The sequence below is a fragment of the Marmota marmota genome, unplaced genomic scaffold, assembly GCF_001458135.2.
Source record: "Marmota marmota marmota unplaced genomic scaffold, marMar, whole genome shotgun sequence".
NCBI classification, from domain to species: domain Eukaryota; kingdom Metazoa; phylum Chordata; class Mammalia; order Rodentia; family Sciuridae; genus Marmota; species Marmota marmota.
The window spans coordinates 42,971,847-42,985,968 of record NW_025999853.1 but is presented as its reverse complement, the minus strand read 5'-3'; the positions used below and the strand labels follow the sequence as shown (position 1 = coordinate 42,985,968).

General features: G+C 37.7%; 1 protein-coding gene across 3 annotated transcripts in view; it reads left to right on the top strand.

The window, feature by feature from the left end:
* Positions 1-6: 6 nt before the first annotated feature.
* Srgap1 (SLIT-ROBO Rho GTPase activating protein 1) overlaps positions 7-14,122 on the top strand; it is a 283,699-nt gene continuing 269,583 nt past the window's right edge. For all 3 annotated transcript variants that reach the window (XR_007348677.1, XM_048805875.1, XM_048805869.1), the window contains exon 1: positions 7-415. Coding sequence is in view for 2 of the 3 variants with exons in the window: in XM_048805875.1 (XP_048661832.1) it covers positions 349-415 (67 nt within the window). In the remaining variant the exon portion in view is untranslated. The remainder of the gene's footprint in view (positions 416-14,122) is intronic.

Genomic DNA, 14,122 nt, shown 5'->3' with positions numbered 1-14,122 from the left:
CTCCGGGTGGGGTGGGCAGGGAGACGCCCCCCGCCACTCGCTAGCTGGAGTTTGCGCGGCTGGCCTCTACGGCCTCGGGTTCCTTTTGGGATCATCGACGGCGGCTCAATCCCGAGAGCATGGTGCCCGCGCCCGGGTTAATCTAGTTCTCTGTTCGCTCCTTTTTCCTCCTCCTTCTCCTCCTCCTCCTCCTCCTCCTCCTCTTTCTCTTCCTCCTCCTTTCCCTCCTGCCGGTGCTGCCTCTGGGTTCCCGGCGTGTGGGAGTACAACTCTGCCTCTCCAAGGAGACCGGCTTGTGACCACTGAAAAGAACTTGTTCATTGAAAGCAAACCCGGAACAGCTGGATAATGTCCACCCCCAGCAGATTCAAAAAGGACAAAGAGATCATAGCCGAGTATGAAAGTCAAGTCAAAGGTAAGGATGGGAGCGGCTGCCTTGCTCCTTTTGTGTGCCTTCTTGTCATTGTGCTCGTGGAGTTGCGTTGCTAACTTGGTGTCTGCGTTTGAGGAAGGTGGCGAGGGACAGCTGGAGCCCTGGCTGAGCCGCCCAGGGCTTCCTACCAGCCGGTCGCAGTTTCAACCCCAGTCCCGTCAAACCTACAGGGAGCTAGATACCGAGTGGCTTCCTGGGGCTGCCAGCCGCACCTCCAACAGGGAGAGAACTGGCTGGAAGTTAACCACCTTTGGCTGGCAATTTACACTCGCAGGCCGGCAGCGCTGGTGGTTTCAGCTCAGTTATCATCAACATCATCATCATAATTCTTTTTAGATGAAATCATTGTCACAACATAAGATTTCTATGGAGTCATTTTGTAGAGTCTGAACACCAAGTGGTCTAGGGCTTCATAGAGTGAAGGCTATTTCAGACATTTACACTCTCCACTATTAATTTATTAAGGCAAGCTCCTCTTTTATAAAATAGCTTTATAATATAGCCTGGCAGTTAAACCCAGCAGACTAGTGGGATCTGACTCCTCCTTTATAATGGGCTGGAATTGAGTGCCATCTTTCACACTCACATAAGAATATCGCTTTATCATTTGGAAGCCACTTGGATGTAAAATGAAGGTTTGAATATTTGAGTAGTAGTTTCAGTCCATTCACATTGTCAACTAATGAAGAAAACCTAATTAAGGTTGGTTAACCTCTTATTACTGTCTGTATCTTGTGGTTTAAAAAATAATATTTTCTCTCCAAGTATTTTGTTTTGCTGTTGAAGTGTTTAATAAACATATATGTGTTTGTTGGGTTTTTCCTCCTCTTGTGTGGTCTCTCCATAGCTTTCCTGATGGAGACAATGGATGGAGCCTTGAGATCACTGTTGTTCTTTGGCATATTCAATGCAAAGTTCAAAAAGATTGTTATGTCGACACCTGTGTTTGTCTATATACAGTCTTATGAAAGGGCTGCTGAGACAGGCATTACTGTATTTGCCTTGGGAAAGGCAGGAGGAGCCTGACTGTTCTTTTGTGTGGTCAAGTTGTGAAAAGACCTGGAGTCCTGTGAGAAGACCTGGTGGGGGTGGGGGTCCTGGTTTAACTGATGGTGAGTGTGAATAGGGACCAACTCATGGCCACCACCCAGACTTAGGTTTCCTTTAGGGTGTCCCCTCTAGTGGAGTTAAGCTAAGCATCATTTAAGAAACAGAATTTTTTTTCCTGTCTGGAAATAAGATAATTTATACTTAAAAGAACTTATTACACTGATTTGGAAGTTATATTAGCAGAGAAGTAATTATTTCCTTAGAACCGGGTAAACTTTCTAATGAGGGTAACCATTCTTTTCTTAATGAGTCCCACACTGCCTAAAACCATTCATTCTAAGGTAGTACTCTTGTTCAATCACCATTTCCCTGGGCAGTTTTTCCACATGGCTCTTTGTGGCAGGTCTTTGAGGGGTGGAGATCTGGTTTTCTTGCTGCTTGAAGCACTGATTGGCAGAATGCACTTCCTAGTATTGGTTTAGTTATCTCTGCTCTAAGGTTATTTGCCTATGATCAAGTCCATATTTGCAAAAAAAAAAAAAAAAGTATATATATATATGCACATTTTTTTTCTTGATTAATTTCTTCTAATGTATGAAATTTGGGGGATATGTGTTTACCTGTATACTTGAGAGTGGATGCTCTTTACATTGATTAAAAATCAGTTAAATGGGATGTGTTATAATCTATCAAATCTAGATAAGGATGAATTAGGAATATGGTGAAAATGGTTTTTGAAACTAATTTTATCCCACAAAAAAATGACCTCCACCTAATTCCCTTCAACCTTCCCCCTTATGCACATTCAAGATTCCTTGGGCAGCTTTAGGACTCTTCACTGTATCTGTCCTGCCCTGTGGCCAGACTTTACCTTTCCTCCTCAAGTACTTACACATCTGGTGTCTCACCTCCATCATTGCCTATATAGGCAAACATGGGAATAGGTTATTTCAGTGGATTTGGATCATAAACATATTAAATAGCAGAAACTGACCCTTATTTCTAGGCAAAATCAAGATGGGAGAGGAGAGAAATGCCAGTTCCGTAGTGCTTGAGGCCAGCTGTCCTGTGCATTGAGAGTAGGCCCTTGGTGGGAATAGTATGGGAGATAAGACTGTTTTCCTGTTATATTTATTGAATGCCTTTTCAAGGGGGTGCATCTTACCCTTGCAGAGTACCAATTTGTGATTTGGAATAGTCTAGCCAGCTACTTTATCTAATGAAAAGCAAAATAAACTGGGCTGTTCCATTGCTGAAAGAAAACCTGGCTATGTGGGACTCATTAAGACACAGATGTGTTTCCAGTGAATTAAAGCCCTATATATTGGACTCTAGGTAGCTTAGATGTAGAGGTGATTTTTTTTTTTTTTACAATAGTTTTATGTTGTTTTTATTTTTATGTGGTGCTGAGGATCGAACCCAGGGCCTCGAACATACTAGGCATGCGCCCTACCACTGAGCCCCAGCCCCAGCCCCAGCCCTGTAGAGGCAATTTTAAGAATCATTTTAATTGTGAGTAACTTTTTTCCATCTTCCCACTTAGAATCTAATACTCCGGGATGTTGGCTTTTCTTACTCTCTCCAAGTCCCTGATAACAATTGCTTTTTTCTCAGGATTTCTGAGATAAATATCTTGAACTAAAGGAATGATCTTAGATATGGGATTTTACCACTGTGACTTCCTCCTGAGGTTTTGGGAACAGTCTTCATGTGGCCATATTCAACTGTGAATAGAACCATTCCTGGTGACAATGTGTAATTTTATGTATGAGACCGTAACTGTGTTTAGTTACATGTATCATTCTACGCAAGTCATTTAGCTTCTTTCTGGGTTTTGGTTTTCTTATCTATAAGATAAGGAATTTGGACTCTTTTAGTTCTTAGGGTTTCTGAATTTCATTGAAGATGTCATGTCAGTTCATATTAATTTCTTCATAAAATGTTCAGGCTTTTCAGTTTCTCTTGGCTTCCCTTAATCATTTTTGCTTTCATTCATTCTCATGATTAATCAATTGAGTTCTTGGAGAATTAAAATGTAATGAAATAAAGAACACAGAAAAATAATAATCAAAACCATATTCAGCTAAATATAGCATAGAGTTGTAAGACAGGGAAAATCAGAAATTATACAAATCATTAATCAGGTGTGGTGGTACACTGTTGTAATCCCTGCAACTCCTGAGGCTGAGGAAGGAGGATGGCGTTCCAGGCCAGTCTGAACAACTTACCAAGACCCTGTCTCAAAAATCTAAAACAAAACAATGCAAACTGTTAAGAAACAGATAAGTTTGCATTAGGGACAAAGGCTACAATTTAAAGGAATGTGCTAACTTTGAGTAGAGAGATTGGCCATTTCATAAATGTTGGTCAGTTTCCTTTGAAAGACTTAGAATCAAGAGAAATAAATCTCTCATTTGTGTGAGCTGTTAAAAAGCAAGAGTGTCGGGCTGGAGATGTGGCTCAAGCGGTAGCGCGTTCGCCTGGCATGCGTGCGGCCTGGGTTCGATCCTTGGCACCACATGCAAAAAAGATGTTGTGTCCGCCGAAAACTAAAAAATAAATAACAAAAAATTCTCTCTCTCTCTCTTTAAAAAAAAAAAAAAAAAGGCAAGTGTGTCTGGAAAAGTGTATGAAGCTCAAACCAGTTGACTCTGCTGCTTGTTAGCATCTTTGGCAAAAGCTGAGCAGTGGAAGAGATTGAATAATTGGCTAACAGAAGGTTTGGGGATTATCTGAGGCTTTTAGTGATCTGCGCAATTTCTGTAATCTGCTGGAAAAATATTGTGGAAGTATACATATGGAACCAAAAGAGTCAAAAGGCACACTTTATGAACTGTAACTCTTGGATGAGAGATTGTGTTTGTTTTAATGATACATACTTTTAGTTGCTAAGGATTGACAGCTCTCATTCGCAGTATTTTACTGAGGATAGCCTCATACTCCTTGACATGGGATATGTACAGGAAGTGCCAAGAAAACCTGTTGCTCTTGATCACTCTGCTGCCTGAAATATAAATAGTACATTTTGCTCTGCAGATGGAACCTAAGGAAATGCAAATTTAATCTGATGGCTGCCTATCATGCCATGGTTTTTTTTTAATATTTATTTTTTTAGTGGTAGTTGGACACAATACCTTTGTTTTATTTATTTATTTTTGTGTGGTGCCGAGGATCGAATCCTGAGCTTTGCGCATGCTAGGCAAACACTCGACCGTGGGGCCACAACCCCAGCTCCATGCCATAGGTTTTTAATGTGGAAATTAAAAATATTACTGCTACTAATGTGGAAATTCTGTGTACTTTTATTACTTTGATATAACCTAGATTGGAAAATAGCAACAATTTAACTTATGAACAAAAACATATAACCTGGATTGGAAAATAGCAACAATTTAACTTATGAACAAAAACTTTATAGCTGGGAAGGACTCAAACATTTCTTGTCCAACCCATTTATTATATGATGCAGGGAGTCTTAATGACAGATGTATAATTGCACAATTAACTATAACATCCTTGAGAGGATAACCTAGGTCATTTGCTTTTTGATAGTGGTTATTAGCTTTCAAATTTCTTAAAAAGCAGATATCTAAATAGAAGATAGGATACTTATCTATTTAGACTTTGAAGGAATCTTATATGGACCTAAGAAAGAATAAAAACTCTAGTCTGTGAACAGGAGTAGGTTATAACTAAGTTATATTTTGCGGTGGGGAGGGGCATTCACTAAGATAATTTCAAGGGACTAACCATTGTTCTTAGATAACAGCTTCATATGGTGGCTTTTAAGGTAAAGAAAATGACACCTGAATGTACACAAATGTAATTTGCTTGATATTTTGGTGAAACTAATTGCAGCTACTGCAGCAAAGCCCCTTTACCTGATTAGTTTTCATAAACTGTAACTATGAGGGAATGTTCTGGAGAAGTGTTTAGACAATGTTTGTCCTATTGAAACACAGTGAAGGTTGGAGTATAACACAGGACGGTAAATCTCAGCTCTAACAATCTAAATTGGTGTGTTTGTTCCTGTGCTGTGTCTGTGTTGACCAGTTTAGGAGTCAGACATCTTTAGCTCTGTTTCAGGTTTTAAAGTCTACTTTATGGCTTTGCCAGGCCTTTTTCTTATTTCATTCATGTTACCTAGTTTCACTTCAATTCAGACAACTAAAAATTGAGATAAATAAGAAATGAAATATGTCTCATCAGTGTATTTTTGTTTTAGTAGTTTGAAGATAGAAGTTGGGATTAGAGACACTTAGGTGAGGGTACTTTTATTTCTGGGTCCAGAATTATTTCCCTTCCTATCAACAGCACATATATGTTCCCCTGTTGACCTCTCAGAATGGGAAGAAATAGAACATAGTTTTCAAGAACAGGAACTTTAGAGCTGGGGATGTAGCTCAGTGGTATATAGCACTTGCAAGGGTGTGAGAGGCCCTAGGTTTGAGCCCCAGTACTGAAAAGGAAGGAAGGAGGGAAGGAGGGAAGGAAGGAAGGGAGGAAGGAAGGAAGGAAGGAAGGAAGGAAGGAAGGAAGGAAGGAAGGAAGGAACTTTGGTTTTAGCTATTTAGCCTTGCCACTAATTAGATGTGTGACTTTCAAGACTCAATTTCTTCATCTGTAAAATAGGGGTAATAAAACAGGAGTAATAATAGTATTTACCTTGCTCTCTTTGTAAGGCTGCGGTGAGATGATTTGTGGAAAGCATTTATCACAGTCTTGGCACATAATAAATACTCAATACATGCTAGTTATTCTTATCTGGTTATTTATTTATTTATTCATTTGTATCTCAGTTGCTGCTTGTTACATTCTGATTTAGATAGTTTTTTTGAAATCCAAATCTTGGCAATCTTGATACCCAAATGGATTCCAAAGTTGGGGGGATCTTGAGTTATCTTCAGAAAATGCCATGTACTTTTAGAATGGAATGAGTTTCATGTTGGAATTAAGAAGGAAAATATAATAGGCAAGCAAGACAGATTCCCAGATCCTCATGACGTATAGATTTTATATTGTGGTGTTATTTTTTTTTTTATCCAGGTGCAAGTAACTAACCCTGAAAGTACATTCCCTGGACCTTGGCTGCCATGTTTGTGCTTACAACCTCTGTTTTAACTTTTCTTCACCTCTGTCTAGTGATTCCATATGGAAAACAAAAACAATAGACCAAACAGCCCATGTTATTTACCTGTGGATGAAAGGATTCTTATGACATCAGTAAAGTCATTGATTTATTTTCACAGTCTTTAGAAAAATATTTTGTTTTAAAATAAATGTAGAAAGGCAGATCAACATGATATTGAGATATCATCTCACCTCTGTCAGAATGGCCATCATCAAGAATATAAATAACAATAAATGCTGGTGAGGATGTGGGCAAAAGAAACTCTTACACAATGTACATTCCTATATTAGTACACCACCGTGGAAATCAGCATGGAATTTCCAAAAAAAAAAAAAAAAAAAAAAAACTAAACTAAAGATAGATCTTCCATATGATCAGCCATATCGCTCCACTGTAGGAATACAATACTTACAGGAATTGAAGTCAGAGATACATGTACACCCTTGTTTATTATAATGTAATTCACACTAGCCAAGTTATGGAATAGCTATCAGTCTAGGTGTTGGTCAGCAAATGAATGGATAGAGCAAATGTGATATCTATATACATATAAACATATAAAATGTGATATACACACACACACACAAACACATATAAATACATTCACACATATATATTGTGGAGTATTATTCAGCCATAAAGGAGAACAAAATCATGCCATTTGCAGGAAAGTGGATGGATTGGAGAGCCATCATGTCAAGTGAAATAAGCCAGACATAGAAAGACAAATATCTGGGCTGGGGATGTGGCTCAAGCGGTAGCGCGCTCATCTGGCATGCGTTCGGCCCGGGTTCGATCCTCAGCACCACATACAAGCAAAGATGTTGTGCCTGCCGAAAGCTAAAAAATAAATGTTAAAATTCTCTCTCTCCCTCTCTCTCTCTCTCTCTCTTAAAAAAAAATCTAAAAAAAAAAAAAAGAAATATCAATAAATTGTTAGTTAAAAAAAAAAAAAGAAAGACAAATATCACGTTACTTCTCTCCTAGGTGGAATCTGGGGCCGGTGTGTGTGGACAATATGAAAGTAGAAAGGAGACCATTACAGAAGAGGAAGAGTATTGGGAGAGGGTGGATATAATCAAACTATGTTATGTACATGTATGAATATGCCACAATAAAACTCATTATTCTGTATAATTAATATGCACTAATGTGGAAATGAAAAATTCTCTTATCATTGCTAATTTACTTGTGCTTCACTAGAAAGCAATTTGACATTAGAAACCATTTTCTATGTATTTCCCACACCCCCTAGTATAGGGCTTCATTAAACATTTATTGAATGAATCGAGTAAGAGTTTGGAATAATGATTCTTTTATAGTGAAAATTAACATGGTAATCATTTAAATTTTTCTAGGGTATCCAAGTACTATCACAACATTAAGTTGAATTAAAATTGTAACTTCTTCAGAAAAATACAAATTTGAAAATAGTCTAGGTGTCCATCGATGGCTAACGGTTACCTAAATTTTACTGGGCAATGGTCTACTACCTTGGGCTGGGGCTGTAGCTCAGTGGTAGAGCTCCTGCCTCGCACCCATGAGGCACTGGGTTCCATCCTCAGTACTACGTAAAAATAAATAAATAAAGATATTAAAAAAAAATAGTCAACTACCTTGTACCCATGGAATGTTGCACAGTTGCTAACAATGGGTGCTAAAGAACATTTTACGGCATGACATGGTGAGTTATTTTATAATAACTGAAAAGAAGCAGCCTATAAAAAGGATGATGTAATATGAACTAAAGGCAATCATAACTCTAGCTGGCATTATTGGGCACTCACAGTATGCCAGTCACTGTTGTGGCTCTTGGCATGGGTACCATGAGTTTTACAAGAATGTAAGCAGAGGTAATACATGGCAGGAGGAATCTATTTTTCCTGCTTAAAGTGGTTTCCTAATGCCTGTGTTTTGGGGCCATGGTATATCTGGCTCCTGGTAAGTTTTCAGTCTCAGTGTTGGGAATCCTCACTTTCAACTTCACCTTCTTGAAGGATGGGAGTTGGCAAGGTAGGTCCAAGCAAAGCTCAGTCTCTGGGTTGAACTTCTGATGACCAGATAATCAGATTTGGCCATAGGATAGCTCCCATTTCTTGCTGGCTTACAACTCATAATATACTTTGATTTTTCCTTCCTTTGAGGTCAAGCGGCGGGGGTATATTTGTCTTTAGAGTGCAAACCTGCCTGCCTGCCTGCCTTCTCTCCTTTTCTTCTCCCTCCCTTCCTTTCTTTCCTTTTTCCCTCTTCTTACCATCTTCTGCCCCTTCCTCCTTCACTCTCTCCCCATCCAAATGGGTATAGAAGACAATCATTTATAATTAAAAGAATACCAGGGCCTGGGGCTGGGGCTCAACAGTAGCGCACCTGCCTGGCATGTATGAGGCACTGGGGTTGATTCTTAGCACCACATATAAATTAATAAAGTAAAGGTCTATCAACAACTCTAAATAAGTAAGTAAGTAAATAAATAAATAAATAAATAAAAGTTTACTGCAATTAAAAAAGAAAAAGAATACCATGCCAGACACAGACACGCAGTTTAAGAAATAGAACATTACCAGTACCATAGACTTGCATATTTATACCTTTCTGACAAATGTCCCCTCTTCCTACTTCCATCCAACAACAATTTGAATTTAGTATTAATCATTCACTTGTATTAGAAACCTCACTATAGTTTTGTGTGATATTTAGTTTTCATGTTTGATACCTTCATATATCCAGAATATAGTCTTTGACTATGTACTGCATTTTCAATGATATTGAGGAATTTTATTTTTAAAAAATGGAATAATAGCCAGGCATGGTGGTGCATGTCTGTAATCCTAGCGACTTGGGAGGCTGAGGCAGGAGGATCAAAAGTTTAAAACCAGCCTTGGTAACTTAGTGAGACCCCATTTCAAAATAAAAAATAAGGGCTGGGAATGTGGTTCAGTGGCAGAGTGCTTGCCTAGGAGTGCTTGCACAAGGCCCTCAGCACTGCAAAAAAAAAAAAGTCTTGAGGGGCTGAGGCTGCATGTGTTAGGGCCTGGATTTAATTCCTAGCACCAAATAAAATTAAATAATAATTTAAGAAAATAAGTAAAATAATAATAATAATAATAATAATAATAATAAGGGAGGGGCTGGGGCTGTCGCTCAGTGACAGAGTGCTTGCCTAGCATGTGTGAGGCACTGGGTTTGACCCTCAGCACCACATAAAAATAAACAAATAAAATAAAGGCATGCTGTCCATCTACAACTACAAAAAAAAAAAAAAAGGGGGGGGAGCTAGGGGTGTGGCTCGGTGCTAAAGCACCCCTGGGTTCAATCTCCCATAAAAAAAAAAAAGAATACTATGTATATATTGGCATGTATAACACATTCTTAACTTTTAAAAGATATATGTTGATGTATTTACAAGCGAAAATATGACATTTGGGATTTTCTTTATGATAATCTTGGAGTGGCAGAAAGTAGGTAGAGATACAGATAAAATAAGAGTGGCCATGAATTGAGAATCATTGGATGCTTAAGTTTCCTTGTAATATTCTCTCCACTTTTGCATCTTTGAGATTTTCCCTAATAAAAAATGAAACATTAGTACATAGTCTTATAAGTTTCATTTTTTAAAATTCAAGAATATGATGAAAATATTAATCTGGAGGTGTAGCTCAGTGGTAGAGTGTTTGTGTAACATGTGAAAGGCCTTGGGTTCAATCCCTACCACCAAAAACAAACAAAAAAGATTGATCTACATTAACGTTTGTATCTGTAAAACTACTAGACTGTAATTTCACTTCTACTACTTTTCTCAAAGTAGTTGGTATTTATATTCTTACCAGAAGGGAATGAGAGTCCACCCTTCTGAAAAAGACTTAGAATTGAACAATGTATTAGTTATGGTAGAGACAAAACAGTTACAATATAGTGAAACAAACAAACAAAAAAACAGTGACTTAAAAACATAGGGGTTTATTTCTTGCTTATTCAACACCCTAGAGGTGTGCAATCCAGGCCACCAGGATAGCTTTGCCCCATTAAATTATTTAGGTTTCTTCCATTTGAGGTTCTACCATCACCTAGAAAAAAATTGAACTTGTCTACCTGTTTGAAACCGAGTCTGAAGTATGTCTGTGTGGCAAGAAAAGCATACATCCAGTGTTTTAAAACCCAGACCCTTCTTAGCCTTTATCACTTCTCCTGGTATAACTGATGAGAACCTGGACATGTGGACCCATCTTATTGCAAGGGAGGCTGGGAAATGTAGTCTCTCTGGTGGGCCCTGTTTCTAGCTATAACTCTGTGACCATGGCAGGATAGAACAGATTTAAGTAGACAACCAGGAGTTACAATGAAGATAGAAATAGTACTTTGTTTTCATTTGTATGTCTCTTATTGCTATGAGATAGCATCTTTTTACATGTTTATGGGCCATTTGTTTTTGTAACTATAATCCTTATTCATATCGTTGTCCATTTATTAACTTGTCTTTCTAGTGATTTATGCGTTTTGTGGGGTTTTAAAAATGTGCTCTTGATATTAGTCTCTTTGTCCACTATATCTATTACAAATATCTTCTCTCAGTTTGTAGCTTGTGTTTTCACTTGCGGAAAGGTATCTCTTCAGGAAAACGTAAAGTAAAAAGCTACAGTGAGATTCCATCTCACCCAGTCAGAATACCTATTATCAAGAAAACAAAAAGTCACAAATGCTGGTGAGGATGCAGGGGAAAATACAGCTACTATGGAAATAAGTATGGAGGCTCCTCAACAAAAAAACAAGCAAACAAAGGAACTACCTACCATAGATCCAGCAATAGCACTCCTGGTTATAGACCTAAAGGAATCACAGCACACAGTGGAGACCTGTACACCCATTGTGCTAGCAGCTTTTCATCACTGTGAAGAATATCCAAGAAAATCAGCTGAGAGGAGTAAAAGTTTATTTTTGGCTCATGGTTCATAGGTTTTAGTCCGTGGTCAACTGGCAGGAACATCATAGTGGAAGGGAGTGAGGGAGCTCTGTTCTTTCAGCTCATGGCAGCTGGAGGCAGAGAGGGAGAGAGGAAAGGGCTTGGGACAAGATAAGAGTCCTCAAAGGCTTGTCCCCAAACACCCATTCTCTCCAACTAGATTCAACCTTGTGTAGTTTCTACCACTTCCCAATAGCCCATTTTGATTATGGTCAGATTATGGCACTTTTATGGTTCTGTCATTTCCAAAAAACCCTACTTCTGAACATTGCTGCTTTAGGGACCCAGTCTTCAACACATGCTTCTTTGGGGAATGCTTCATACCCAAACCATAATACCTATGTTTATCATGGCACTGTTCACAATAGCCAAGTTATGAAATCAGCCTAGAAGCCCATGAATAAATGAATGATAGACATTATTCAGCCATCAGGAATGGAATTGTGTCATGTGCAAGAAATGGATGGAACTGGACATCACCTTGTAAAATGTTATAAACCATATTCACATGAGTATTGCATGTTTTCCTCATATGTGGAATCTGGGAGGAAAAAAGATTCCATGAATGTAGAAGGGAGACTATTAGGGTAGGGGATCATGGATCAGGGGGAGGAGGAGGGGGTTAAGGGAGGGTAACCTGGAAGATGGATACAATCAAAGCATTTTATATGCATTATAAAAATGCCACAGTGAAATCCATTTTTTGTATAATTAATATGTGCTGATTATTATAAAAGGATATCTTGGTAAACAAGTTTTCATTTTAATTTGTTCAACTCTATCAATTATTTATTTTAGTTTGGTGTTTAAGCAGTCCTTTCCTACTTTGTACTTATATCATTTTCTAAATTTTTAAAATGATATGTAAGCTTTGATTCAGCTAAGTTTACTTTTCGTAATGTGTGAATTAGGGATACATTTGTTATTTTTTTTTCCATATGGATGACCTTCTTTCTTCCCCATTTTCTAAATTGTCTCCTCTTTAAAAAACGATATGCCAGCTGCTTCCATCTTGACTGTAGTTTCACAGTATGCATGACCTGTTTCTGGACACTCTGTTGTGTTCCACTGGTTAATTGATTCTTGCCCCAATAACACACAATCTTAATTACTATAGCTTTATAATAAGCCTTTTTAGCTAGTAGGCTAAGTCTTCCTTCTTTATTCTCTTTCAGGAGTATCTTGGTGTTCTTGGTTCATTTTCTTTCAAATTCATTTTAACCAAATGCGTTAAAAACCCATTGGCATTTTGATTGATATGTCATGAAGTTATAAATGCACTAAGGGAGAATTGACATCTTTATGGTATTTGTTCTTCCTATCCATGAATGAGAACATATCACCAATTATTTAATTGTTGTAAGTATCTTACTGTAAACTTTTATATTTCTTATGTTTTTTAATTAAATTTATGTCCCAATCTAATTTTTGTTACTAATGTTCATGAGATCTCTTAGTTTGTTTTCTTATTATTTTTGCTATTCATTAATGAAGTTTACTTTTGCATATTGGTCTTCTGTCAAAGCACGTTGCTAGTCTATTATTATTTTATTGGGGTTTAGAAAATGGCACCCCAGCCCCCAAAGTATGGTGACTAAAGGATGATCTTCAAGTTATTGCTGACTTCCTTCCTTCCCTGTCTCCCTACCACTCTATTTAAATCTTCTTTCTTTCTCTAAGTGCAGGGTAGGAACTTTCTATCCAGTGAAGCTTCCTCCCTGGGAGGAATGCAATTATTAACATTCTTATAATCCAGGCAGGAGTAACTATGGGGTGGGGGGAGAAGTCTTCATTTCCAGGGACCCTCACCCAGACAATTCTTGTCAACTGTTCTTCTGAGGACCTAAGAGATTATATCTGCCTTTTTAAGACAGTCCTTATTCACTGTGAGTTCCTTCCTTCATTCCTCCTGTAGCTTGTGGCCACCACATATAGACCCAAGCACATCTCTAAGCTTTCATTTCTTTCTGTAACTCAGGATGGTATGAAAGCCTCAACTCTGTATGACTACCACGCTGTGATTTCCCCCATGCACATTAATACATTTTTATGTGTTTTTCTCCTATTAATTTGTCATTGTCTATACATGTCAGAGAAACTTTAGAAGATGGGAAAATTTTTCTTCACCAACAATTTCAAATAATTTGTTTATTTTTTGTATAACAACAAAAAAAGAATCTTGTAATTTATAGAAAAATAATTAATTTCTTCCTTTGCAAATCCTATGGATTTAATTTACTTTTCTTGTATATTTGTTGTAGGCAGAATTAAAAAAAATTTTTTTAGTTGTTGATGGATTTTTATTTATTTTTTTAATGTGGTGCTGAGAATCAAACTCAGTGACTCACACATGCTCGATAAGTGCTCTACCACTGAGCCACAACTCGAGCCCCTATAGGCAGAATTTTGATTGTAAATTAATAATAATATTGATACTGGTGTGTTCTCTTTAAAGATGATGATTATTTTCTGTTTATTATAAATACTCTTTATCAGGTTAAATAAAATTTCACTATTTTATATATATATAAATATGTATATGTATATATAT